The 27,269-nt window shown below is 40.9% G+C and overlaps 1 protein-coding gene across 6 annotated transcripts in view; it reads left to right on the top strand.

Moving 5' to 3' along the window:
• Window positions 1–4,239: 4,239 nt before the first annotated feature.
• SUGCT (succinyl-CoA:glutarate-CoA transferase) overlaps window positions 4,240–27,269 on the top strand; it is a 494,323-nt gene continuing 471,293 nt past the window's right edge. For 3 of the 6 annotated variants that reach the window (XM_048839167.2, XM_048839168.2, XM_075125608.1), the window contains exons 1-6: window positions 4,241–4,591; window positions 12,525–12,576; window positions 12,672–12,745; window positions 18,400–18,485; window positions 18,965–19,015; window positions 26,174–26,294. In XM_048839167.2, coding sequence (XP_048695124.1) covers window positions 4,414–4,591; window positions 12,525–12,576; window positions 12,672–12,745; window positions 18,400–18,485; window positions 18,965–19,015; window positions 26,174–26,294 — 562 coding nt within the window. In that variant the 5' untranslated portion in view covers window positions 4,241–4,413. Of the gene's footprint in view, window positions 4,592–12,524; window positions 12,577–12,671; window positions 12,746–18,399; window positions 18,486–18,964; window positions 19,016–26,173; window positions 26,295–27,269 lie in introns of all 6 variants that reach the window. The other 3 variants (XM_075125606.1, XM_048839165.2, XM_048839164.2) reach the window with 2 other exon arrangements.

Here is a 27,269-nt window from a genome sequence, read left to right as displayed (position 1 = left end):
CTGTGCCGCGGCCAGGAGGTTCCGGGTTCGGAGGTTCCGGGGAGGCAGAAAGGAAGCGGGGGACAGAGTGCACCGCGCTAGCTTTCCGGGCAGTCTGGGCACTGGGGTCCCGGGGGCGGCGGCAGCCGCAGCCGCCGCCAGCGCGGAGAGGCACCCAGCCGTGCCCCGCAGCAGGGTGGCCAAGGTTTGGCTGAAGACGCCGAAGGTGAAGCTCTCCTCATAGGAGAAGGCCTCTCGTGTTCTCCCAGCTGGCTCCGCATGGACGGTGAAGTCCCATCCCCAAAGCAGACGGTGCCCTGTGGCTGACGCAGCCTCCCGGGCTGGGCCTACCCGACACACCCAAAACAGCTGTGTTTTATCAGTTCGAATCCATGTCAACAGCAGAGGCACTTAGATCAACCCCTGTTGTGGACAGATTTAGGAAGAAAAAAGGACCAGAAGGAGAGCTCCCTGACTTGGGTAGGCATCACTGCTCCGGCTTCTCCTTGGCTGGCGCACTGAGAGCTTACCCGCTCCTGCTTCAATCTACTTTAATCAGGGGTTCAAAATAAGAAAAGGAGTACTTGTGGCACCTTACAGACTAATGCTCAAATAAATTGGTTAGTCTCTAAGGTGCCACAAGTACTCCTTTTCTTTTTGTGAATACAAAGTAACACGGCTGCTACTCTGAAACCTGGTTCAAAATAAGATCCCATCTGCCCTAGTGGGTTTCTTCAGGCTGGGTTCCACTTGGTGGAAGTTCAATGCCCCCGGCTCTTCAGGATTACTTTCTCCTGCTGGGGCTCAGGTACGCTGCTCTCTGGCCTTTTGGCTGCATAGATCAGCTTCTTGTTGTTTTTAATGTGATAGTCTTCCCAATACAACCAAATCTCCCTAGTATTTTTCCTTGTCCTTTCAGACATGCTTTGATAGTGAAATAGTTAACAACATTGACATTTAAATTATCACTGGGAATCTGAGGTGTGAACTACCACACTGAGTTGAATGGGGCTGCTCCCACATCAGAGTTATTGTTTCAGGCTCTGCAGATTCAGGGTTTGTGTACACTTGAAATGCTACAGCTGCAGTGCTGAAGCCCTTCCCTGTAGACACTAGTTATATTGAAGGGAGAGTTTTCCCATCTGTGTAGGCAATCCACCCCCTGGAGAGTGGGTAGCTAGGTCAAAGAATTCTTCTGTTGAGCTACTGTGGTTTACACTCGGGGTTAGGTCAGCTTAACTATGTCATAGAATCATAGGATTAGCCAGGACCACGTCTGCAAGGGTCATCTAGTCTAACCTCCATCCAAGACATAACTTCATTTCAGTGTTATGGTGGCTCTTTAATGTAGGTTAAATTAATGGAGAAGTGTAGCCCCTTTATATAAACCTTCCAAGACTCTAGCATTGCTTTGAGAACTTGGGCCTCAATGCTGCGCTCTGTGTGAGTGGACCAATGCATAGCCCCATTTCTGCTTCAGCATGAGTGCCTATAACTTTATTATCTATCATTTATGTGTTAAAATTTGTAATGTTGAAGTTAATTTAATCTTTTGCATTTTTAAAAGAGCTAAGCAAAAAAAATTACAAATGTAAGCCATCAATTGCTGCATTTTATAAACCAACCTTGCGGAAAACCATTTCAAACCAACAAAAGTAACAGATAACCTGTTTATCTCAAAGAAGTTTAAACTGTGCTTGTCATGATTTTTTCCCCCACTCTGAACTCTAGGGTACAGATGTGGGGACCTGGATGAAAGACTCCCTAAGCTTACTCTTACCAGCTTAGGTTAAAAACTTCCCGAAGGTACAAACTTTGCCTTTTGAACCCTATGCTGCCACCACCAAGCGTGTTAAACAAAGAACGGGGAAAGAGCCCGCTTGGAGATGTCTTCCCCCAAAATATCCCCCCCAAGCCCTACACCCCCTTTCCTGGGGAAGGCTTGTTAAAAATCCTCACCAATTTGTACAGGTGAACACACCCAAACCCTTGGATCTTAAGAACAATGAAAAAACCAATCAGGTTCTTAAAAGAAGAATTTTAATGAAAGAAAAGATAAAAGAATCACCTCTGTAAAATCAGGATGGTAAATACCTTACAGGGTAATCAGATTCAAAACATAGAGAATCCCTCTAGGCAAAATCTTAAGTTACAAAAAGAGACAAAAACAGGACTATACATTCCATTCAGCACAGCGTATTTTACCAGCCATTAAACAAAAGGAAATCTAACGCATTTCTAGCTAGATTACTTACTAAGTAAATGGAGTTTCTGAGACTGCATTCCTGATCTGTTCCCAGCAAAAGCATCAGACAGACCCTTTGTTTTCGCCCTCCAGCTTTGAAAGTATCTTGTCTCCTCATTGGTCATTTTGGTCAGGTGCCAGCGAGGTTATCTTAGCTTCTTAACCCTTTACAGGTGAAAGGCTTTTGCCTCTGGCCAGGAGGGATTTTATAGCACTGGGGACAAAAAGGTGGTTACCCTTCCCTTTATTTTTATGGCAGTGCTCCACGTGAAAGAGGTCCTAACTTTACAGTCTAGTTGAGATTGTATTAAACTAATGCTTTGTTGCTTCATTTCCCCCACAATAGCGCAAATTGTTGATTTCCAACAAAATATTTGTGAGAATCAGCAGCAGATATGTTCTGTGATAGGTTTACTTACCTATTTCTGTGTCTGCCAACGTATATGGTTTAATCACTGTAGTACCTGAATGCCTCTCGAACATATAAAAGTACAAATAACAGTAACAAACTTTGTTTCCCACCCTGTACAACAGGGGTGGGCAAACTTTTTGGCCCGAGGGCCACATCAGGGTGTGAAACTGTATGGAGGGCTAGGTAGGGAAGGCTGTGCCTCCCCAATGGCCTGACCCCCACCCTCTGTCTGACCCCTCCCACTTCCCAACCCCTGACTGCCCCCATCAGAACCCTCCACCCATCCAACCCCCCTGCTCCTTGTCCCCTGATTGTCCCCTCCTGGGACCCCTCCGCCCCCCAGGATCCCACCCCCTATCCAATCCCCCGTTCCCCCCCCTGCCTCCCCCATAACCTCTGCCCTATCCAACCGCCCCCTGTCCCCTGACTACCCCCCAGAACCCCCTACCCCATATCCAACCCCCAGGCCCTGGCCCCTTTACCATGCCGCTCAGAGCAGCATGTCTGGAGCCACGCCGCCTGGCCAGAGCCAGACACGCTGCCATGCTGCCCTGCATGAGCATGCAGCCCTGCTACCCAGAGTGCTGGCAGCGCGGCGCGCCGAGGCTGCCGGGGAGAGGGAATAGCAGTGGAGGGGCCAGGGGCTAGCCTTCCTGACCAGGAGCTCAGGGGCTGGGCAGGATGGTCCTGCGGGCCGTAGTTTGCCCACCTCTGCTGTACAAGAATCTCTGAAAGTTGCTCAACAAAGGTATGCTAGAGTTGAAACTTGGTAAACTTTCTCTGGAAAAAAATAAGATGCATCTCTTTATTCAGGCTGATTAAATGCAACTGGTGAAACTCTCCTCTTATCATCCTCTGGCAACATATCCCAGAGGATGATCATCAGTTTCTAGGCCAGTAAGGAATTTCCTTCCTTACTGGGGGAAAAGTAGAATACATTTGTGAGCTATATATTTTAAAGGATGCTCTGGTAACCTCATGTTGGATGCTTTACAAATGCATAGGATGAATATGCCAACTCTAGTTTTACACAAAGTAAATTAGTACAAGAGGGATTCTCCCTAACTATTTGCTCAACCAGGCAGAATAAAACTTCACAGGAGCAAAATTTATGCACTCTGGGTTTATATGAAGCAGCAGTGCTCAGGCTGATTTAGCAGAGGGGCAATACAAAGCACAAATTTCGCCTCTGGGATAAAAATGTACTAGAAAGCCACCTAAGTCCCCATTTTTCTAGAAGAGTAAAGCCATAAACCACAGTGCAACTAAGTCTGAGAACTCCCTGACCATGACTGAGGGTGAGGGTTTTCCCCAGAGGGTTAAACCCTATCCTCCCTCTCCTGAACTTCCCCCTACCACAAGGAATGGTGGGATTATGCTTGCATTCACAGATACAGGACCAGGAGACATTTAGCGTCGCGCCTGCGTAGTACGCAAAGCTGGGAACATTTTCACTCTCCGAGAAAAAAATGGGAGAGACAGTGAGAACTACGCTTGCGCAGTACAAAAGGGTGGGAGAATTTCCGTGGGGAAGGGGTAGGCAGGAAGCGGTGTAGCACTGCGACCGCGCAGTACACAGGACTGGGACCTTTTTCACATACGCGGAGGTGGGGAGGGGCCGAGTCAAATTGGACAGTGACGCTCCTCCTCCAGTCCTCTTCCTCGAGTGCCTGCGGCTCTGACAGCGGTCGCGGTGAGCCTGTCCTGCACCTCAGTACCTAGTCCACCGTGCCTTCGAGGCGTCTGATTGTCCCGGCTCGGGCTGGCAGCCGCAGCAATGCTGAGCGCTGTGCTGGGAAGGAGGAGTTGCTCCTGTGTCAGGCGCAGGAGGAGTCTGTGCCCCACACTCCCTAGCAGCAGTGGCTGCTCTGCCTCTCCCCTCTGCCCCAGCCCTCTGCGAAGCCTCTCCTCACCTAGCAGCAGCAGAGGGGTGCAGGGAAGCTCTCTCCAGCCAGGTAGCCACTTCTTTTAAACTCTTAATTTAATAAACCACTTGTTTTATCTGGCATAGACACCATGGGTCGTGTGTAGCATGTAACACGTGCGCAGGGCTGTGGAAAGGAATCAAAGTCCAGGAGAAGTTTTACTTAAAAGTATCTCAGAGCAAGCGTCTCTTCATACTATTATTTATGTAATTAGGTGAGAGACCTTTCCCAAACGATCAACATGTTTCCTGCCCCTGTGGTCTTAGTTTAGAAAAACACAAGGTTTTACAGAGCAGGCTGATAAGGGACAATCCGACATAAATATGTGCTTGGTTGAGAATTATGCTATACGTGTGATGTGCTATAATAAAATCTTTCATGTCCTCAAAGGTTCTGAGAGCGCCACACACACAAACACTGAAATGCAACTACCTCTAGGGCTGCAGATACCAAGGGAAACTTCTGCTCTTAGGAAAAATATGATGGAATAGTTTAATGTCCATGCAGGACCTGAATATATGACACTAATAATAACATCTTGCAACTATAGCAGACTGAATTCACATAGATTTTTAGATAGTTTGCTTTGTCCCCTAGCATTTTAAGGAAATTTATTTTGTTTTTTATTGTTTATCTGAAATTGGACTTTACACTCTTGCTGCAGCATTACCAATCCCATAACTGTCTTGACTGCAAATGATTTGTTTTTTCTAAATGAAAATGTACATCTGGAGTTAGGGGTATAATTTTCCACAGTGGTTGAGGAAGAACTCAAAAGGTTCTGATTATAATGCAGACTTTGCAGAGTGGTCAATGAATGTGTGCAGGTTGCAAAAAATAAAGAGAGAATCTTGGGAGGGTCTGGAGCCCAAGAAGAACTAATTATCAGACTACTAACAGCAATATATAGAGAATGTGTTGCACTTTCTAGTTCAGACATTAAAGCTGTTTGTTTGTTTGCATTTTATGGGCAAATAACCCATTTTGTGAGCTTCCCATTATTTAACTTTTCACTGTTTGGGGATTTCCTAGTGGATTCACTCTCTCCTTTCCTGCAAACTCTATTTTTATCTTTAATAATAAAAAAAAAAACCCTAACTTCTGGTGGCCATTTAATAAGTGGAATTGATTTGCTCATTTCCCAATCTGTTTCAAATACCAAATGCAAATATAAGCAGCTGAACTAGAATGATCACTCCGCAGCAGTAGCTTATAGAATCATAGAATATCAAGGTTGGAAGGGACCTCAGGAGGTCATCTAGTCCAACCCCCTGCTTGAAGCAGGACCAATCCCCAATTTTTGACCCAGATCCCTAAATGGTCCCCTCAAGGATTGAACTCACAACCCTGGGTTTAGCAGGCCAATGCTCAAACCACTGAGCTATCCCTATTTTCACTATTCATCCAACTTGATTGCTGGTGCAAGTGGGCGCATTGACGCTACATCTACTTACACAAGGAGTGAATCTGGACACTGGAGGCAGTCTGCATGAATGAGAGGATATCCACTTTGCAATTTGGTGGGGAGGAGGGCTTGATTCTCCTCACTTGCCCAGATATAAATCAGAAGTAACTTAATTGAAGACAGTGGAGCAGCACTGGTGTAAAAGTGATGTGAGAGAAGAATCAAACCCACAGAATGCTTCATTTTGTCCCCTTTCTCCTATATCCACCCCTGTTTTAAAATGTAAAAGAAAACCCTAAGATCTTCAGGATTAAAAGTAGTACAAATCTGTTCTACTATGAAATAACTTCTGGGTTTGTTTTTGTTAATGTTGTAATAAGATAAGCTAACACACCTGACATGATCCTGCCTGTGTAATGTGCGGGAGACTTCAGTTTAAAACGCCATCAGAGTCTACAAAGTTTGAGTGTGCCTGTTTGTTTTTTTCTCAATAAGAGCTACTTGTAATGGAGGTTGATATGTTTGTCCACTTTATTATAGGAATAAACAGTCTGCAAGTATGGTATAGCTTTATATCTGAGAGAGAGGAATTCTTGCAGTCGTTGAGCTGTAGGATTAATTCAATAAAAAGTGAACTTGGCACTGTTTGGTTTACTTAAGAAATCAATAACTGGCACAGGAGAGGATGAAGATGGGGGATGATACTGGGATAGTAGGACTCAGGGAATGGTTTTGCAGTGTTCACATGACTAGTGTATTAGAACTGTTATTTCTCTGGTGATCAAGTGGGCATGGATCACGCCTATCATGTAAAATCAGTCTGCAGCTCGTTGGCTTACTATCAGAAAGCAAAACTGAGGCTTCATGAAAAGAAAAGGAGTACTTGTGGCACCTTAGAGACTAACCAATTTATTTGAGCATAAGCTTTCGTGAGCTACAGCTCACTTCATCAGATGCATAAAAGTGGAAAATGCAGTGAGGATGTTTTTATACACACAGATCATGAAAAAATGGGTGATTATCACTTCAAAAGGTTTTCTCTCCCCCTCCCGGCCCCTCCGAGCCCTGCAGCCATGTGCCACCCCCCACCCCCTTCGCCAGGAAGCCAATGCGCTTTGACCCCCTCCCCCGCGGGCCCCAGAACCTCACTGTCTGGCCAGAACTCGAACTCCAGGAACTCGTGGCCGAATTTCCCCTTGTGCCCCACGTAATAGGGCAGACTAACACGGCTGCTACTCTGAAACCTGTCATTATGCAAGGCACTGCATTTAGCCATATGGAGTGGAAATCCATCAACTGCATGAAAAAACTTGTAGAGATACAGACAGACATCATCTTCCTCTCCAAATGCAAACAGATGGACATTGTACCAAAAGGACTGAAGGTAAAAAATCCATTACAATCTACATACCACACAGACTATGCTGACAGCTTGTGCCACACGCTCTCAAAGAAACTGCGGAACCACCTGGTCAATATCCTGTACAGCAAACAGGGAAAGATTAAGAATGAGCTCTCAAAACTGGATACTCTCATAAAAAACCAACCTTCCACACAAACTTCCTCGTGGCTGGACTTTACTAAAACTAGACAAGCCATTTACAACACACACTTTGCTTCTCTACAAAAGAAAAAGGACACTAAACTTTCTAAACTACTACATGGCACAAGGGGCCACAGCAATGGTTCCCTCAACCCACCCAGCAATATTGTTAATCTATCCAACTATACTCTTAGCCCAGCAGAAGAAGCTGTCCTTTCTCGGGGCCTCTCCTTCTGCCCCTCCACCCCCACGAACATGATACAGTTCTGTGGTGACCTAGAATCCTATTTTCGACGTCTCCGACTCAAGGAATATTTCCAACACTCCTCTGAACAACATACTAATCCACAGAGACCTTCCTACCAACGCTACAAAAAGAAGGATTCCAGGTGGACTCCTCCTGAAGGCCGAGACAGCAGACTGGACTTCTACATAGAGTGCTTCCGCCGACGTGCATGGGCTGAAATTGTGGAAAAGCAGCATCACTTGCCCCACAACCTCAGCCGTGCAGAACACAATGCCATCCACAGCCTCAGAAACAACTTTGACATCATAATCAAAAAGGCTGACAAAGGAGGTGCTGTTGTCATGATGAATGGGTTGGAATATGAACAAGAGGCTGCTTGGCAGCTCTCCAACACCACTTTCTACAAGCCATTACCCTCTGATCCCATTGAGAGTTACCAAAAGAAACTACAGCATTTGTTCAAGAAACTCCCAGAAAAAGCACAAGATCAAATCCGCACAGACACACCCCTGGAACCCCGACCTGGGATATTCTATCTACTACCCAAGATCCATAAACCTGGAAATCCTGGGTGCCCCATCATCTCAGGCATTGGCACCCTGACAGCAGGATTATCTGGCTATGTAGACTCCCTCCTCAGGCCCTATGCTACCAGCATTCCCAGCTGTCTTCGAGACACCACTGACTTCCTAAGGAAACTACAATCCATCGGTGATCTTCCTGAATATACCATCCTGGCCACTATGGATGTAGAAGCCCTCTACACCAACATTCCACACAAAGATGGACTACAAGCCATCAGGAACACTATCCCCGATAATGTCACGGCAAACCTGGTGGCTGAACTTTGTGACTTTGTCCTCACCCATAACTGTTTCACAGTTGGAGACAATGTATACCTTCAAATCAGCAGCACTGCTATGGGTACCCGCATAGCCCCACAGTATGCCAACATTTTTATGGCTGACTTAGAACAACGCTTCCTCAGCTCTCGTCCCCTAATACTCCTACTCTACTTGCGCTATACTGATGACATCTTCATCATCTGGACCCATGGAAAAGAAGCCCTTGAGGAATTCCACCATGATTTCAACAATTTCCATCCCACCATCAACCTCAGCGTGGACCAGTCCACACAAGAGATCCACTTCCTGGACACTATGGTGCTAATAAGCGATGGTCACATAAACACCACCCTATACCGGAAACCTACTGACCACTATTTCTACCTACATGCCTCCATTTTTCACCCAGACCACACCACATGATCCATTGTCTACAGCCAAGCTCTACAATACAACCGCATTTGCTCCAACCCCTCAGACAGAGACAAACACCTACAAGATCTCTATCAAGCATTCTTACAACTACAGTACCTTCCTGCTGAAGTGAAGAAACAGATTGACAGAGCCAGAAGAGTACCCAGAAGTCACCTACTACAGGACAGGCCCAACAAAGGAAATAACAGAACGCCACTAGCCATCACCTTCAGCCCCCAACTAAAACCCCTCCAACGCATTATCAAGGATCTACAACCTATCCTGAAGGACGACCCATCACTCTCACAAATCTTGGGAGACAGGCTAGTCCTTGCCTACAGACAGCCCGCCAACCTGAAGCAAATACTCACCAGCAACTACATACCACACAACAGAACCACTGACCGAGGAACCTATCCTTGCAACAAAGCCCGTTGCCAGTTGTGCCCACATATCTATTCAGGGGACACCATCACAGGGCCTAATCAAATCAGCCACACTATCAGAGGCTCGTTCACCGGCACATCTACCAATGTGATCTATGCCATCATGTGCCAGCAATGCCCCTCTGCCATGTACATTGGTCAAACTGGACAGTCTCTACGTAAAAGAATAAATGGACACAAATCAGATGTCAAGAATTATAACATTCATAAATCAGTCGGAGAACACTTCAATCTCTCTGGTCACGCGATTACAGACATGAAAGTTGCGATATTACAACAGAAAAACTTCAAAACCAGACTCCAGCGAGAGACTGCTGAATTGGAATTCATTTGAAATTTGGATACAATTAACTTAGGCTTGAATAGAGACTGGGAGTGGCTAAGTCATTATGCAAGGTAACCTATTTCCCCTTGTTTTTTCCTACCTCCCCCCCCCCCCCGCTTCCTGAGACGTTCTTGTTAAACCCTGGATTTGTGCTGGAAATGGTCCACCTTGATTATCATACACATTGTAAGGAGAGTGATCACTTTAGATAAGCTATTACCAGCAGGAGAGTGGGGTGGGGGGAGAGAAAACCTTTTGAAGTGATAAACACCCATTTTTTCATGATCTGTGTGTATAAACACATCCTCACTGCATTTTCCACTTTTATGCATTCAATGAAGTGAGCTGTAGCTCACGAAAGCTTATGCTCAAATAAATTGGTTAGTCTCTAAGGTGTCACAAGTACTCCTTTTTGCGAATACAGACTAACACGGCTGCTACTCTGAAACCTGAGGCTTCATGTAAATTCATAGATGATTAGGCAAGAGTAGTTTCACTTGCTGGCATTGCTTCTGAAACTTTCTGAACCAAGCTTTTGATCTACCTTCTACGGACCTTGCCTTCGCCTCTATTTCTTTGTCAGTGGGACAATACCCCTATTCAACTTCCTGTATCTATTACCCAACAGACCGCTTCTCCCAGAAACACCTCTGCACTTTCTCCTATGCTGCCCCCTACTCCAGTGGGGCCATGGTCCTTGATTGGGGTTCCTAGTTAATACTATAATATGAATTATATGAAAATAATGGAGACTCATCCTCTTGTTAATTATGGCTTTGTGTAAATGCATATTTTACAGGTGAAATCTAAATACTTTGGAGACTTCCCTTAGAGAGTCTGAGGGGCTCCTAAAGGCCTGTCAACCACAGCTGCAGGACTTTTTGAGGCTGGAAGTGCCTTTAATTGGGAAACTACTGTTCCTGTGGTAGTGTATATATGAGAAAGGGAGAGAATCAGGATCCATACGGTCTGTGGAATAGTGAAGAGATTGCGAGTTTTGGAGAGGATGGAAAGAAAAGGGGAGTTGGGCTGGAGAAAGGCAGACCTTTCGTCATCTGCAGATGTTCTTATAAAGTTGTGTTCTCCTGTAATGCCCTGATTCAGCACTTAAAACACACTTAAACATATGCTTACCATTAAGCATGAGAGCAGTCAGTCTTAATGAACTAAATAGGGCAACTTACTTGCTTAAAGTTAAGCATATGGTTAAATTCTTTGCTCATCTGGGGCCTAAGTGAGTTTACGGATGGAGGGCTGATGAAGTGTCATCAAGCTATGGGTGGCTTTATTGAGGTTGTACCACCAAGTATTTTATATTGATATCCAGCATAATTACTAGTAAACTATTTTTCAACTTCTCCAGTATTTACAGTGAAATACAACAGTACTAAACATATGTACCTTACTTCCTGTGGACGGTTTATGATGTGCAAAACAACTATGAGGCAAATATTTAGACAGATTTTTTTTTAAATGCTTACTAGTCTGCATATTGCACTTTCTCATGGCAACAACAACAGTAACAACCACAAAACAAACCACCCAAATCCTTCTGCAGAAATTTGTAATAATTGGGGAAAATGTTTTACAATTGAAGAACAGGAGAAGACATATTTTTTCATTGAATGCAGTGTGATGAATTAAAATATTTGAGCAGGGGCCTTAAATTCCCAATCCGTCCTAGTACTCTGTGTGCATGCTTTGTAACTGATGGCTAGAGAGAAAGTGAGACAGTCTTACAATACACTTTTTCTTTATGCTTTATGTCTTTTCCCCTTGTTTGAACAATTACATGAGTAAAGATGAGTTCCTCCTGGCTAATGCTGTGTAACCTGTCTAGTTTTAGCAGAGGTCTGATTTTATTTTTTATTTATTTATTGAAATTGCTATGGCATTTATCACTGTAGTATCTGAACATCTCACAGATATTAATTAATGTACCTCACAACCTCCCTATGAGGTAGTGAAATATTATTATCCCCCATTTTACAGAGGAGTTAAGTGACACGTCCAGGATCACCCAGGAGATCTGTGGACACCTGTGACTTAGGCTGCAAGTCTGTTACCTCCACTTGGGGTTTAATATCCTTCATATAGTTTTCAGCGATGGTTATGGTTGGGAGGGAAGGGGGGAGAAGGAAGGAAAAATATATGTGGATAGATTTCTTGAGCATATATTTACCATCATGAGTGCTATCAGACAGAACAAATATTTTCTTGGTTTATGCTCACCTGATTCAGTTTTCAAGTGCCTTTTAAAATGTGAAGACGCAATTTTTGTGTGTGTTGTAAGTGTTGACCCTACTTTTGATTGTCAGCATAGGTCAAACCACTCTGAAGCTGGGGAGTTGTTACTTCATGTCAGTCTGTTATCCATTAGTTTTAATTCATATATCTTTTTGACACTGACTGCTAGGAGTTTATTGGATCTTTCTACAGGCTGCTGCTTATCAGCTTAATGTCTATGTATGTAACAGGCACATTTAAAAATAACGAACAAAACAATATACTGTATTCTAAGGGGTTTAAAATAGGCTCTACGATACCAATAATTTATATCATGCTTTACAAACATTAACTGATTTTATAATCTGAAGTTGCTGTTATCCCTATTTTATGCAATGTGGGTAACAAGGCAGAGTGTGATACAGCAGATATTTCAGACTTCCACAGAGAAACATTAGTCTCCTTAAAAAAAGAGGCTCACACGTAAAATACTGTTTTCTCTTTCTTACCAGGTGCTAATAATGTGAAGCCGCTCGAAGGTGTGAAAATTCTTGATCTAACAAGGTTTGTGTTTGTTGTTTGTAGTTCAGAATAGTTTTCTGAGATTCAAATGCTTTGGCAGAACAACTACGAAAACCCACTGCTTTTTAATATTGCAGGGTACTTGCAGGACCCTTTGCGACAATGAATTTAGGAGACCTAGGAGCAGAAGTTATTAAAGTGGAAAGACCAGGTAAGGTTTCTTAATATAATCAGAATGAGGATCAGTTTAATAATTAGTTGTCTATGTACTTCTGAATAGTTTTTTCCCCTCTGTGCTGTTTTAAGGGGTCACTTTGATTTATAGTACCATTAGGGGCTTTGAGAGCACAGTATGGGCTGAACATGTAAAATGCAATTCCATTGCCCACTCCCCCCCTGCAGAAGTGAGGAGAAAGAAAATGCGAGGTTGAGTGGTGGTGTGTGTCTAGCTAGGCCCTTGGAAAACTTTCATTTTTTAACTATTACTGGGTAGCCTAAAGTTATGACTCTTTTTTGGGACCCTGTGGACATCATTCTATTTCCAGTTTCCTGAAGACTCACTGGTGGAGAACTAGTTGCTCGCATACTTGCTGGTCTAGTTACTGGAGCTTCTCCAGTCAGTTTCCTCTAAAAACTGTAAGTTAGTGTTAAGTGTAGATAAGTTTTGTTCAGAAGTAGCTTATGTCCTTAAGTCTTTTAGGAAGGATAAGGGCATGAGAAGTCTGAAGTTCTAAGATCAAGTAATTTTTGGGTTATGAATTCAGAAAGGAATGTTAGTCAATTTAGCAAAAGACTTTACTAAATGAAATGTACATTACCTGTGACTTGAAATTTGGATTGTTTTCCTTTAAATTATTTAGAAAGATTCTCCTCCGGCCTCAGACTAAGTATTTTTGGCCTAGGGAGTTTTCTTTATCATGTGAAAAGGCTTTTAAAATAGGGGTTAGGAAAAGAGTGCTGCAGTCTGAACTATGATGTCACGACAAACAGAATCCTTCCAGAAATTATCTATTATTTTTATTATTTATTTTAATAATAGGAGTATCTAGAGGCTCTAGTCAGGGAGCAGAGCCTCACTGTGCTAGGTGCTATACATGCATTTAATGACAAGATGGTCCCTCCCCCAAGAGGTTTATAATTCATTATAAGATTAGAAATATTGTGACTTCTAATTTTTTCTATACCGGTATGATCCTTAAGTATTGTTAGTGGCTTCAGAGGATAGCTGCAGGCTACCAGTTAAAACACATGCTTTGCTCTACCTGCAAAGCCAATTGTGAATAAGGCAGCTTTTTTAAAACAAACAGAGTACAAAGGTAAAAATTAGTACAAAAGTCAGGAGATTTGGTGCCAGCTACCATGCTAAATGGAATTGTTTTGAATCCAGAATAGGTTTTGTAACTAGAGATGTATAACTGGACTGATGGCATCACTGATATATGGCAACATATTACACTTTATGTGGTGACCTTGTTAGATCTCATAAACTGATGGCCCTGAGATTAGTTGTTCTATATTACCACATGAAAGACCTTTGATTGATTTCCTGGTCTCATCACTTGCTTCTTAGGCAAGGGTTGGGAGTGCTGCAGAAGCACTCCCATTCTGTTTGACCCCTGGAAATAAAATACACCATCTGCTTTTACAGCTGGATTTAGTGAATCATTTGCCTCTGGCATATTAATCAGACATCTGTTACTGATTGAAACACCAGGTTTCTAACTGGTCACTCTGGACTCCTTTCTCCCATCAATACACAGAGGATTTCCAAGAGTAACTGCCATTAATGCAATAGAAATTTATGGGCTTGTGTAAAATTTTAACATTAGGTTCCTGATACTATGAAAATAGAATCTTTATTTTGAGATACAGTCTGATCTATTGTTGCTAGTTATCGGTTATAGGACTGGCACAGAATTGTTACAGTGGTGGCGCCAAACTAGAGGTGCAATAAAAGGCATTGCATAATGCCTTGTTAGCATAAATTGATGCAACTAGGCCCCAAGTTGAAGCTATGAAATTAGGACTCTTTTATTGACTTCTGAAAGGTGAATGCACCAATGCTTCTTTCCTCTCTTACATTTTACAATTAGAGGGAACAGTGATTATGACTCTCATTACAAAAAAAAATTCTCCAGGGACTTAAATAAATTATAGAGTGGACGCTAAAATAAGAAAGTCGGAGCCATTCCTGGGGTAGCCAAGGTTGGAGGCGGGAGGAATGCATGCCCTTTCACAAATAAAAGCCTAGATGATCAAAGCTGAAGGATTTAAAACAATTGCTTACACTATTTATGTTGTTTGCCCACTGTTTTGAATTTGCTTCAGGTTGGATAGGGTCTTAGTGCTGCAATGTTTGGGTTGCAAATGCTGAAGGGGAATATTAACTTGTGTTTAGAAATATTTCTAATGAAAATTTTTAAAAATTTACAGTTTTGGCAATGTTTGAGTTAACATTGTCTCTTTTAAAATATGTGTCCTGAATGAAAATTAGGTAAGCATATAAAATTAGGAATACCTTATCCCACCAAGGAAATGATATAGATCAGTGGCAGCTGTCTATGTTTTATGTGGACCACATCCACACAATATATATACTACCTGTATGGCCCTGAGGATGTCACATGGGCCGCAAGTGGCCCATGGGTTGAGAACCACTGATGTAGATTCATATTGCATTAGTCGGAAATTGTCAATTTTAAAGTGTATTTTGCACTGTACCAGAGCAAACACCCATAGGACACATCCCATACCAGTAGGAGAACAAGCAGGTGTTTTCCCATCACTGTATTATGTTTCAGTAGTTTAATATGCCCTGAGCTAAAGCTTTTCTGTGTGAACTTAAGCAGGAGTACATTTTGTTGCACAGAGGTAGAATACTGAGCAAATTACTTGCCTCTTGAGGTTGGCCACAATTAGGCACGTAAGTCAGAGATATTGAAGTAGAATTGAACAGTTTGGTATGGCAAGAAACAAGAGACTAGAGCTTCATTTAAAAAAAAATAAAATGTCTAGATTACAGTAACTGTTTTCTTCACTTTTTGTTGTTGTTACACGTCTTGAAATGGGGATTACAAGCACTTGAATTAATTGATTAAAAGATATCTTTGCCCACTGATTCATCTTTCCTGAGGCTGATTCTAATATTCCAAATCACTGAGCAGTTTCAAGTAGCTGACTTAAAAAACAACCTGCCAGAGAAATGTTTCCTTCTCTTTCCCCTAAATGTAAATTCAATTTTGTACCAGTCAAGGTTTTCTGTGCATAAAATTGTTACAGAAATGGGATCTTTATTCCACTGGAAAGAGAGATTCTCAGCTTCCTACAGAAGATTCACTTCTAGCTCTGGAAGTGTCAGAGGTTAACAGACTTCAGGAGTGAATTTTTAGATTAAAAAAAAAAAATATTTTAGCATTTTTTTATGGCTCCCTCTGAGCTTGGTACCATGGTAGTTATGGCCTGAATTTATCTCTGTCTTGTAGGATCACAGCAAGCTGCTACTTTTGTATATTGCACTTTATTACAACTGATTTTTCTTCCCACTCTATGCAGGTATTTTTTAGATTTGAAGAAGTTTTCTTAAGAACTTCCTTGTTGTTTTAGATACTAATAACAAGTGCTTTGTCCTAGTGTAATAGCTACATTTCTTAAATTTTGCAGATTTTATTTGTTTAGTTGAGCTCCTCTTAAAATTATACAAGTAGAATAACAAACTCCAGGGAGTGCAGTTGTTTCAGAGGTATTTCCACATTTGGCCTCCAGTCTTGTGCCTCACTACGCACTTGAGGCATGCAGATATGTCATAGCAGCTGCACATTATGTCATGTGTTTTTCCTTACATAAGTTTCCGGCCATTTAAAAAAAATCTTTTCTCTTTTTATTATTTGAAAAAAACCCACTAAAGTCAAACCACACACTCATTTATTACACTTAAATCGGAAATCTATCCACAATGAACACCCAAGAAAAGGATTCCACCACTTCAGCCAACAAAACATCCTCTCAGAGACTTGCTCCTGCAACTTTGTTCACTAGGGTTTTAAATTATTTAATTTTGGAAAGGTCACAGTCCCATACCAGTAGGTGAAACTGAAAACTATGATTCAAAGTATAATGGGTATAGGGAGGAAGCAGGGTCTTGTGGTTAAAGTACAAACCTAAGATTTGGGAGACCTGAATTTTATTCTTAGCTCTTTCAAATTCAGATCTTGGAGGAGACACTTAACCTCTCGGTGTCCGCTTCCCAGATCTGTAAAGTGGGTAAATAAACTTGTCCTGTGACAAAAGCTCTACTTCACAGTTATTAGACATACTCCATTATTGGTGTTAGTAATCTACTTTGAAATCCTTATAGGAAGGTACTGTAGAAATGTATTGCTGGCATGGCTTGAACTGGGTGTGTGTGGAAAAAAGTGTAATGATACTTTCCCAAGCTCCCATTTGAGACGCCAAAATGTGGAGATCTTGGGAACTGTAATTTTTTATATGTTTGTACAATGCCTAGCACAATGATGTTCAACCTGGTTGTTGCCTTTAAGTGCTACAGCAGAATAAATGTGAAATAATAATAATATACACTGCTGTGAGCTCTGCTGGGTTACTCAAGCTTGGTTCCCCCTTCCATAGGATTCATATTCATTCATAGACAGGGAGGGGTTAAAGTCTAAGCACAGTAGGCATGTGCCTAGGGCCGTGGCTCCCTGAGTTATGTGATTACATCTGAATCTAAATTTTCATTTAAAAATATATATTTCTAGCCCTCATGATTGAAGAAAAGCTTCAAAATTGAACCCAGGCATAACGGGTGCAGTGATACCTGTCTGAGGCTGCAGACATCCTCTGGTAGAGGGAGGAGCAGCAGCCATTGGAATGAGAGAGGAAGTTGCCCGGTCTCACATGCACCACCAGAGCAGACCAAGCCCATGCAACTCTAAGGGAATCTGGGCTTTTTGGGGTGTTGGATGTCTTGCTGGGCTTTTCAGGATTGCCCCATCCCCCCTTGATAAGATTTAGTGCCCCCTCCGCCCCCCCCGGTTTCTACTCCTCCCTGCTGGGAAAGAAAGTGGTGATAGTCTTCCATGCACCTCCCACTTGTGGCATAAAGTAAAATGTCACTCACAGTAGATTGTGCACGTCTTTGTATTATGATTGTCCCTTTCTTTATTTTTTTTACATGTTTTGGTCACCAGTGAAATAGTTAATAATGTTGGCATTTAAATTATCGTGATTGAACATCTAAGTTACAGATAAGCAGGACAGTTCATTCTTTTGAGAGCTGTTTCAGGCTGTCAACAAACTCATAACACTGGTTATTCTTCATTCACAGTTTGAAGGTTTTCTTCACAATCATAAAGACTAGATATTGATGTTCTTAATTTTTGATGAAATTGGGAGTGTGGAGGACAAGAGGTCAACCTAAAGGAGGTACTGGAGTGCCAACTCAGTGCAGCACAGTCCAATTCAAATTATTTATTTTCAAGCATGTTAACAGTTAATATTCATTCTGAAGTGAACTGTTGTTTTTATATTCATATCATCCCTTCTTATTCTGTACTTTTTGTCTTTGAATGCAATAACAATATTTTTCAAATAGCACAGCAGTGGCAAAAACAAGCCTGCTTTGCTTAATCAGGTTTAGGAGTTTTTCTTTACAGATAACAAAAAATATCTAAAATATGTATGATACTAAACCATTGCCTACCAATGGTGATTAAAGGAGATGTTTTGGCTGTCCTAGCTGATGCTTAAGCCATTTTAAAGGTAAACTGGGAGAAGAACACAGTGTTCAATTTCTGCATATTTGTCAGTGTATTTGGTGCAGTATAATACTGGACAGATACAAAAATGTGACATTCTTATTTTCAGGAGTTGGTGATGACACAAGAGCCTGGGGGCCACCTTTTGTTGGAACAGAAAGCGTTTATTTTCTCAGTGTAAATCGAAATAAAAAGGTAAACAGAAACGCCACTATTGTGCATTGTGGATTGTTTTTTTTCTGTGACAAGGAACTCAGAACAAACTTTATAACATTTTTCTTTTAAATTCTTTAGATAATATTTATAGTAGTACTAGAGACTGGATTGTATTGAAGAGAAGCAATTTTTTTTGACAAATTAGATAACTGTAACAATTAGGGAGAAACCAGTAACTAACAAAGCAAGAATTGGTCTGTTTTTTCTTAAGCATGCTTTACAGAGTACAAACCCCAAATCCTGTAGTTTACATTTGTGTAATCCTTACTATATGTAAATGTGGTAAGATTAAAATTGGCATTACATTGCAATATGGAAGTGAATAGTTCTTTTAAAGAACCAGAATGAATATTTTGAACCATTAAGGATGTATAATTTGTTACATTTGGAAGAAGATGGCAGGGTGAGTGACACAGGGACTTTCACATAGCTAACAATATTGTATTTTTTGTTTCCAGAGTATAGCTGTCAATATGAAAAATCCAAAAGGAGCAAAGATAATCAGAGAGGTATGTTCTAGTACAATGTAAATCATGCATTTTACATTGTTTTCAGCATAATAGCAAAGAATAAACATTAATATAATGGTGGATTAATAATTAAAAACAGGGTAATATCGTTAATGTGTGTCACGTGTATCGTTGTGTTAAACAACAATACACTGATTTTCTTTTATACACTTAAACATTTATCTTCATGACTCAATATACCGTGCAACTCAGTTACAGTGAGTTTGGATAGTGTGAAATCCACTTTGAAGTCAGATGAAGTCCCACATTGTTTCAGTGCACTGCAATGAGAAATTGCACTTCCATTTATAGTGCTGAGAGTAAAGCTTTTATGTGGAAAAATGGACTTCATGTTTAAGAGTATTTCACTGAATTAGGAATGGTGAACCATCTGTTCATCTATATTTTCATTGTTGTATTTGTATAGCAAATGTTCGCATATGTCTGCTTTGCTCACAGGGCCAATGAAGTCTGTGGGAGCAGGCTTGGGCCCCAATATTTGAAATGTTTTTTGTTTGTTTACTGTTGATCAGATCGTATGAATAGCAAAGTTGCCTCAATGTCTGTTGACTTGCCAGATCAGGTTTCATATTTCTGCGCGCGCTCTCTCTCTCTCTCTCTCTCTCTGTTTTTCATTTTAGAAATTAAAATGTGGTTTTACTCTCAAATGTAACTATGTAAAAATGGCACATCATATTCAATAGAGCTATTCCTTACTTCTGTCTCACCTGTTTAATTTAGTGACAGACAAGATTTGCTACTTGTTACTCCTGTTAACCCTACAGAACCAAAGGGCAGCAGAACAGCAAAGAAAAAAAGAGTAAAATGGTGGATTCCAATTTGAGTTTGTGTTTTTCGCTTATGCAGAAGTGAGCACACTTAATATGGAAATCATTTGGAGACCTTAAACCCAGAATCCTATAATGTCATTTTCATAGACACACTTTAGAATAGAACTGCAAGGCAATATTGATTGTTACTTAACTTCATAGATTTCCTATGGGTGGTTTGGAAAAATTATACAATTTTGCTTCATAAAAAATTGGTGTATTTTAGTAGCTTCCCTCCCACCATCTGCCACTCCACAATATCAGCACCTAACACCTCAGCAGAAACACATGGGCAGCATGGCACTGAGCCAAAATCTATTGAGCATCCAGAAGATCAACTGTTTGTGGTATAGCAGAGAGCTGAACTAGCCCCCATAGTAGCTACAGCAACCTGCCAAGAAATGCACAGATTCCAGGAAATAGGGTAAACTCTTCAAGTAAGGAGTGGCAGTGCAGGGAATCTATCAAGTCACATAACAGAGAAGGGGATTGGAGAACCCCATCATACCACCTCTGCACTTCTTCCTCTGTCCAGTACATTCTCCTGATTCTCTCCAGGGCTGCATTTGATGGTGTTTCTTCCTGTTCTAAGGTTTATCAAGATTAGCTTGGGGCTAGGTAGCTAAATACGCTAACTAATCCCAACCTAACCACAATAATTTCCTTCATGTAGACACAGGCTGTGGCAGGACCTCGCCTTAACCGCCTTTCCTAATATAGGCAAACCCCAAGAGACTTTGTTGCCCAGCGAGTATTTAGGGTAAAATATGGGTCATTCCTGAGGTCTCCTCCCCTAGTGATTTTACTGAAAGGCCAAAAGCTAGAAAGAAAAAGACAGGTAGGGCTCATTTCTGTCCTTCTACCCCCCAAACTAATTGATTATTCCTCAGGCAAGGGTTACAAAATATCTAGAAAATATAGGGAGTTTTAGAAAAACTGAAAAACAAAAGGTCATATGCTCAGGAAACATGTGGTCTCATCCTTTTTAGTGTCCTCCCTGTCTGTAGATTCTTCATCCCTTGAAGGAGGGAGCCTCTTCATTCTGAGTCAGACAACTTTAAGTAGGCTCCCCAAACCAGGTTTTTCCCTCAGGAGTATTTCAACAACATTGTTTAGTCATCCTGACTTTCTTGGCCTGGGAACAGTAGTTTGAGGAAGCCAAACAAGCCCCTACAGGCAAATAGTTTCTCACCAGCAGCAAAAAAATAGTTAGATTTTTCCCTCAGTGCTGCTGTAGATAAAGTAAATAGGTCTGAATGGAAACAGTCTTCCAACAGCAGATGCTTTAATAGGCAAATCATGATACTGTAGAAGATCTAAAAGGAGAACCAACCAACAGTTTAGATGCCTGAAATTGACACCAGAGTGGTTGTGGAAATGAAGGAGACCATCATTCCAGTGGAGGCTGATTTTCCCCCGCAAAAAAATAAAGCTGAAAATCAAAGCCTAACAGAGAAGAAATTACAAAGAAAATTTAGGATTTGTACAATCATTCACCTCAGATTTAAAGATCAAGCATTCAGGCCTTGCTGACTCTGATTTCCCATAGCCCCCATTCTTTATGGAAGATGCAGTCATAAATGTAACTTTTTTTTCTTGAATCAATGGCAACCAAAGCAGTGGTGTTGTAGTAACAGTAGAGATGGGCTAAGGAGGTGTGTTTTGGTTCTGAACTAGATTTAGTTTCTGGTGTGGGGCTAACAGGTTGGTGGTTTTGGATTATATGGTGCTAAAATCTTCCAGATTTATCCATGTGAGATTATGGTTGGACCTAAATTGGGACCATAAAATGGGACCTTTCTAGTGCTGGATTTGATCAAATGGGTGTGCATGAATGGATACATTTTTCTTTAGTGGCAGATTTATAACTGGTAGTCATCTTAGTGGTCAATACATCTGGCACACTCTCCATGCTGAGTTCTGAGCCTTATCCACTTCCATACAGAAAAAAGTCATGTTAAATACCATAAGGAAATTCATTAATATGAGAAGTTCAGGTCTTGGGACATAATTTATCCTTAACTTACATCCTGAGCGCAAGCACCAGAAAGAAGTGGTTGTGTGCTCTAGCTAGAGGTTATGTGGCTACTAAAATTTTATATACAGAGTACCGAACGCTTCAGAAAATCAATGGTCTTATTTCCTAAACTTCCATCTTGGATACAGGAAACAAGGCTTACAAAGAAATGTTCACTGTATGCATCCAGAGCTGTGTTAAAGAGCAAATCCAAAAGCCTAGTAGCCTCAGAGAACCTTGAGGCGCATTCCACAGATGCAGCCAAAACAACTTGGGTAGAAGAGGCTTGCAAGTCAGCAGGAGAAATCTGTAAATCAGCAGTCTGGTCCATTTTTCATCCCTTTTACAAAGCAATAGAAGATAGGTTTCCAGACATCTGCTCTCACATAATTAGTCACAAGGTTATTTCACCCTTTGGTGCCCCAGTAACTCACGCTGCTCTTCCTTAGTCTACTTAGCTCATATCACTGTTTGCCCTTTCTAATATTTTCTATATTTCACTGCTGGCTGCTTCCTAAGTATGTGATGGATAAGTGGATATGCAGCTCAGTAGAGAGAAATCTAACCTTATCTGTAATTTCCTCTCTTCTAAAAGTAGCAAGTCCACTTATCTGACGTCCTATCACCCTTTTGTGTTGATATGTCTGAGTATATTTTTTACAGCCCTACTTACCAATTCATCAAAACTTGCTGTCAGAGGATAAGTCTGTAGGATTTATTCCTCTTGTGCATTTACTATAAATAATTTTGTAGTGGTTCTTACATAAATTTATATTAGTTACCATAGTTTTGGGAGAACTTTCTGATGGGAAATTAATGGGCAGGCCCTTTTCTCTTCTCTGAAGTCAGCAGATCCATCCCACACATTCATGCCTATGTCAGAGAAGAGAAATTGATAGTTGCGGTGGATACAACTCATCTTTATGGAATTCTTTTAAATGTCATCCCAAAAGGATAAACTGGCAATATTAATACTACTTTCTACAAATTTTCTTCTTTTCATAAAATAGTATATGTTTTTAATATTGGTGTTTTCCAAATAATGAGTGCAATTATGAGAGAGAAACAGAAACAATCTATATTTTTGTACTTATACCACCACCTTTTAATGAGATATAAAGTTGAACAGAATAGTGTACTAGCTGTATTAAGTACAATTCCAGTGCATGCGCCTTTTTGATCTCATTCATTATTGGAGACCAAAATAAGAAAGCTAGACTTTGTATTCAGAGATCTAAAGTGGGGCATGAACGGTGGAATTTGATCGATGTTAAGTCACAGCCCTATGTCAGGGTTAGGGTGATCCAGCAATCGAACCAGCAAGGCATCAGGGAGAGACCAAGCCTCAGAGAGCTCCCAAGTAGTACAGTTAGTGCAGCTCCTTAAGAGGATGAGTTAACTTGGGTGATTGGCCTTAGTCTAGCCCAGGTGTGAGCAGCCACATTGCAAAGCCAAACCTGAGTTATTGCTTCCTCACTGATGCTGCATTCCCTGTGTGTGTCACTAGACTTTTCCATGGTTCTTTGTGCTGCAGTGAACTGAGTTTGCTCTGATTTTTTTCCTGGTGTGTTGTGGGATAACTTGTCTCTCCTTCTGGGTACTTTGGGCTGAGAGGGGGAGGAAATTGCGGGAAAGCACTGGAGGACTATCAGCAATTGAAAGAGTTAGCCTATGTCCTCACTACAATATTGGCGAGTTACCAGCCTGAGTGAAAGTAGTATCTGAGCTCTAGCCTGTATCCTCCGCTGGGCCAGCTAGCTTGTGTCTGAAGTACAACCAAACTCTGGTGAGATGTTTGTGTGTGTGGACAAGAGGGGGTTGGGGCAACAACCTAGTTAGAGCCTGCTTTAATTCTGCAGCGAAGACACCCTTAAAGACTGTTTAGTGTGCTCCCCATCTTACCTGATTGGTTCTGCTAGCCTGTGCAGAGAGGTTGGAGGGCTATGGTCCTACCTTCTCCCATCTTCCAGGCTAGTGCTGACAGTGGCATTAGCTCTGTGGAACCCTTGTTCTCCGTGAGAGACAGGACTCCTTCCATGCCAGTCACACACTTTTTGTAGCTTCCATGAAATAATGTGCATTCATTTCTCAGCAATGAAATGGTGAATTAAACAACAATCAATCCTCCCCCATTAAAATTCAACAACATTTATTAAAAATCTAGAGACGATTCCTCAAAAGGCTTTAAATAATTTTAAACCAGTCACGTTGTAGTCCTGGATTTTCTTGATACTGCCCCTTTAAATATAATTCATGGCTTTAAAATGCACTTTTACCTTATGTTGAACTTATAGACTATCTGTGGATGTTATTAGTGTCTCCTCCATGCAGCCAATCCAATCATTCATAAGTTTCATGCCTTGTTGTCTGAATGAGAATCAGTTTCTGTCTACTCGGTTAAATGTTTGCTGGCTTGGCTTTTTCTTTGGCCTTAGATACAGTAAAACAGCCTACATGCTAGAACAATAATGGTTGTGATTGCTGATATGATGACACTAGTTTATGGAAACTGTTCCAATGTACTGTACATAGTAATCAGCCAGATACATGATAGCGTTCAGAAAGTAGAACTCTGGTCGACTTGAAATAATCTAAAACAGTTCACTTTTGCACAAAGCCTGTGCTTAATTAATGTATGTGTATATATGTATGTGTCAGTGGATTGTTTCTCATATTCCTTAAAATGACCACCACCATCTTCTCAGGTATAAGCCTATTTCTCCAGAGGTTCATAATTAACTTTGTTCGCATGACATAACCATTTATAAATACGTCCAGATATAACTTCCCATTTGTGGGGATGAATGAAGGTATGATTTAGGCTCTGATTTGAAGTCCATTAAAATCATTAGGAGTCTTTCAACTGATTTCAGTAGGCTTTGGATCAGACCATTTATATAACGATACAATAGCTAAATAGATATTTCCTATATTGTGCAACAGGGGGCTGGTTTACATAAAAACTTACACGGAAATGAAAGGTGTGAATTCAGACTGATTTAGGGCTGGTCTATATACAGAATTGTAGTGGTTTAAATATAAAGGTGTGATTTTTTTTTATTTTTAATTCTGATTCAACTGGTGCAACTTAGAGTGGATGCTGATCTATTCATTTAAACTTGGTTTATATTGTGTAATTTATGTTGGTAAATTTACATGCATAAGCTAAATCTATATAAAAGTATTTAACTAATTTTAAACCTATATCCACACATGAAAGTTACACCAATTAAATGAAAGTGATTTAAGATAAATTGATGTGTAGACAAGTTGGCAATAATCAATTTTAGGATACTGGTTTAGTTAAATTGATGCAAAGGTTCTTTATGTGGAAATATATAAAGTATAAAGGAAATGTTGATAACCAAGGATTAGCCTTTGAGTATTCTCTCATATTAAATCCTTTCCCCTCATTGAACAGGTGAAAATAATAAGTATTTCTGTATCTTTAACCCTTAACGTGCCTTTCTTGGTAAGAGCCCTTGTGCTCAACTATAAAAGCATATGGAGAATAGATCCAGATCAAAAGCTTTAGTTGTAGAGCATAAGAAATAGAATCACTTGAGAAAACAGTGGTAGTCTTTTGTCTGCTATGTTGAGAAACAGTCCACTGACCTGGAGTTTTCTAGGTTTAGAAAGCAGCTGCATCCTATCACATTGTTTATAAGCATTGTCATTTCTGCTGTGAGACAGAAAGTCAGGCTCCAGGGCTGGATATTCTATTCCTGAAACTGCCTTTAGGGTTTTAATCTAACATCATCAGATAGTTATGTGTAGAAAAAAATAGACAGCACCAGGGCCATGAAATATATTAAAAGATACTGTATGTGAAGCTGATAGTTTGGAAATTAAAAACACAGTTGCCAAAAGCATCAGTTTCTGCCAGAAAGAAAACAGCAGCAGATGAAGGGTGCTTCCTCTTCTCCCTACTTGTTCCCAAAATTAGGAAAGACAAATATAATGTTGGTGTTTTGTCCTATTAAATGTAGACAGCCCTTGGCCAATTGCCATGATTACACCATATAACATCATATATGGTGCATTCAAGATTTTAATAGCGTAGCAGTCGTTTATAGTGAATCCATTCTAGGCACGCAACACTTCTCGTTTGTAACTGACCAGAGCAGAGAAGCCATTTGTTCAGAATAACAAATTTATTTAAGCCAGTCACAATTACCTTGTGACTTCTGTACTGTAGGAAAGCCAGGAACTATCTTGTTTACTGAAATTTTAAATTAGGTTATGTGGGGAACTTGTTGAACTTTCAGCAGTTGATTAAGAAGTCTGACTCATCTTTGTCTTTTCTTTCAGCTTGCAGCTGTGTCTGATGTTTTTGTGGAAAATTATGTCCCTGGGAAACTGGCTGAAATGGGCCTGGGGTATGAAGACATTAACAAGATTGCTTCTCACATTGTGTACTGTTCAATAACAGGTATTTTAACTTTGCAGACTTGTGCAAAGACTCATAAGGCTCATTTATTTTTCCCAAAATTCTGCACCAGAAGACATGCCATTTTATACAAACCTTCCTAGTTCATTTATGCTCATTCAGATTAATGGAGTGATATTTCTGGAGACTGACATTTTCTGTGTATCCAGAAAGCAGGTGTAGCGAAGATAGCAGTCGGCAACCATGCAAACTGCTTTACGATAACTTGCTCAATATAGGCATTGTTATAGTGGACCAGAACTCCATCAAGTCCGGTATCCTGTCTCCGGCCGTGGCAGTACCAGAGGGAGGGTGCAAGAAACCCCACAATAGTCAGAAGTGGAAAATAGTCTGTCCCACATAAAGCTCTCAGTGTTATATCTAATAGTTAGGAATTGGTTTAAATCCGGAACCATGAGGTTTTCTATTCTTCACAGCCTTCTGTCGTGAGTTTGGGGTTGAGATGAGAGGCACTTACTACTGCTATTTGACCTTGGACTTTAGTTTGGCAAGTTATAGTCTTTATACTGATTTTATAGTATTAATTGGAGTTTGTAAAGGGAATTGTCTTAGGATATAGTTCTTGATGTATTAATTTTTTAAAATGCAGAAATACCATCCTAGGCCCTGATCCTGCAAACATTTATGCATATGCTCACCTTTATTTATGTGAGTAGTTCCATGTTTGAGTGAGACTGCTCACATGCATAAAGTTAAACACATGTAAGTGTTCGCAGGATCAGGGCCTGAGTTGTAATTAAAAAAATGTACAATATTAAAAGGTGTTACATTAAAAAACCAGGCCTAAGATGGTAAGATCAACGTTCGATAGCTAAAGGTTCTTTAGATCTGCTATGTATATTCTGATGTTTAGAGTTATTGTAGAAAGGAGATTTCTGCCTTAAATTCCTATTTTAAATAAATTATAATTTAAACCAGGGATTGGCAACCTTTGGCTCGTGGCCCGTCAGGGAAATC

The sequence above is a fragment of the Caretta caretta genome, chromosome 2 (genome assembly GCF_965140235.1).
Source record: "Caretta caretta isolate rCarCar2 chromosome 2, rCarCar1.hap1, whole genome shotgun sequence".
NCBI lineage: Eukaryota > Metazoa > Chordata > Testudines > Cheloniidae > Caretta > Caretta caretta.
The sequence above is the reverse complement of the archived record's forward strand: the minus strand, read 5'-3'. Positions and strand labels throughout refer to the sequence as shown.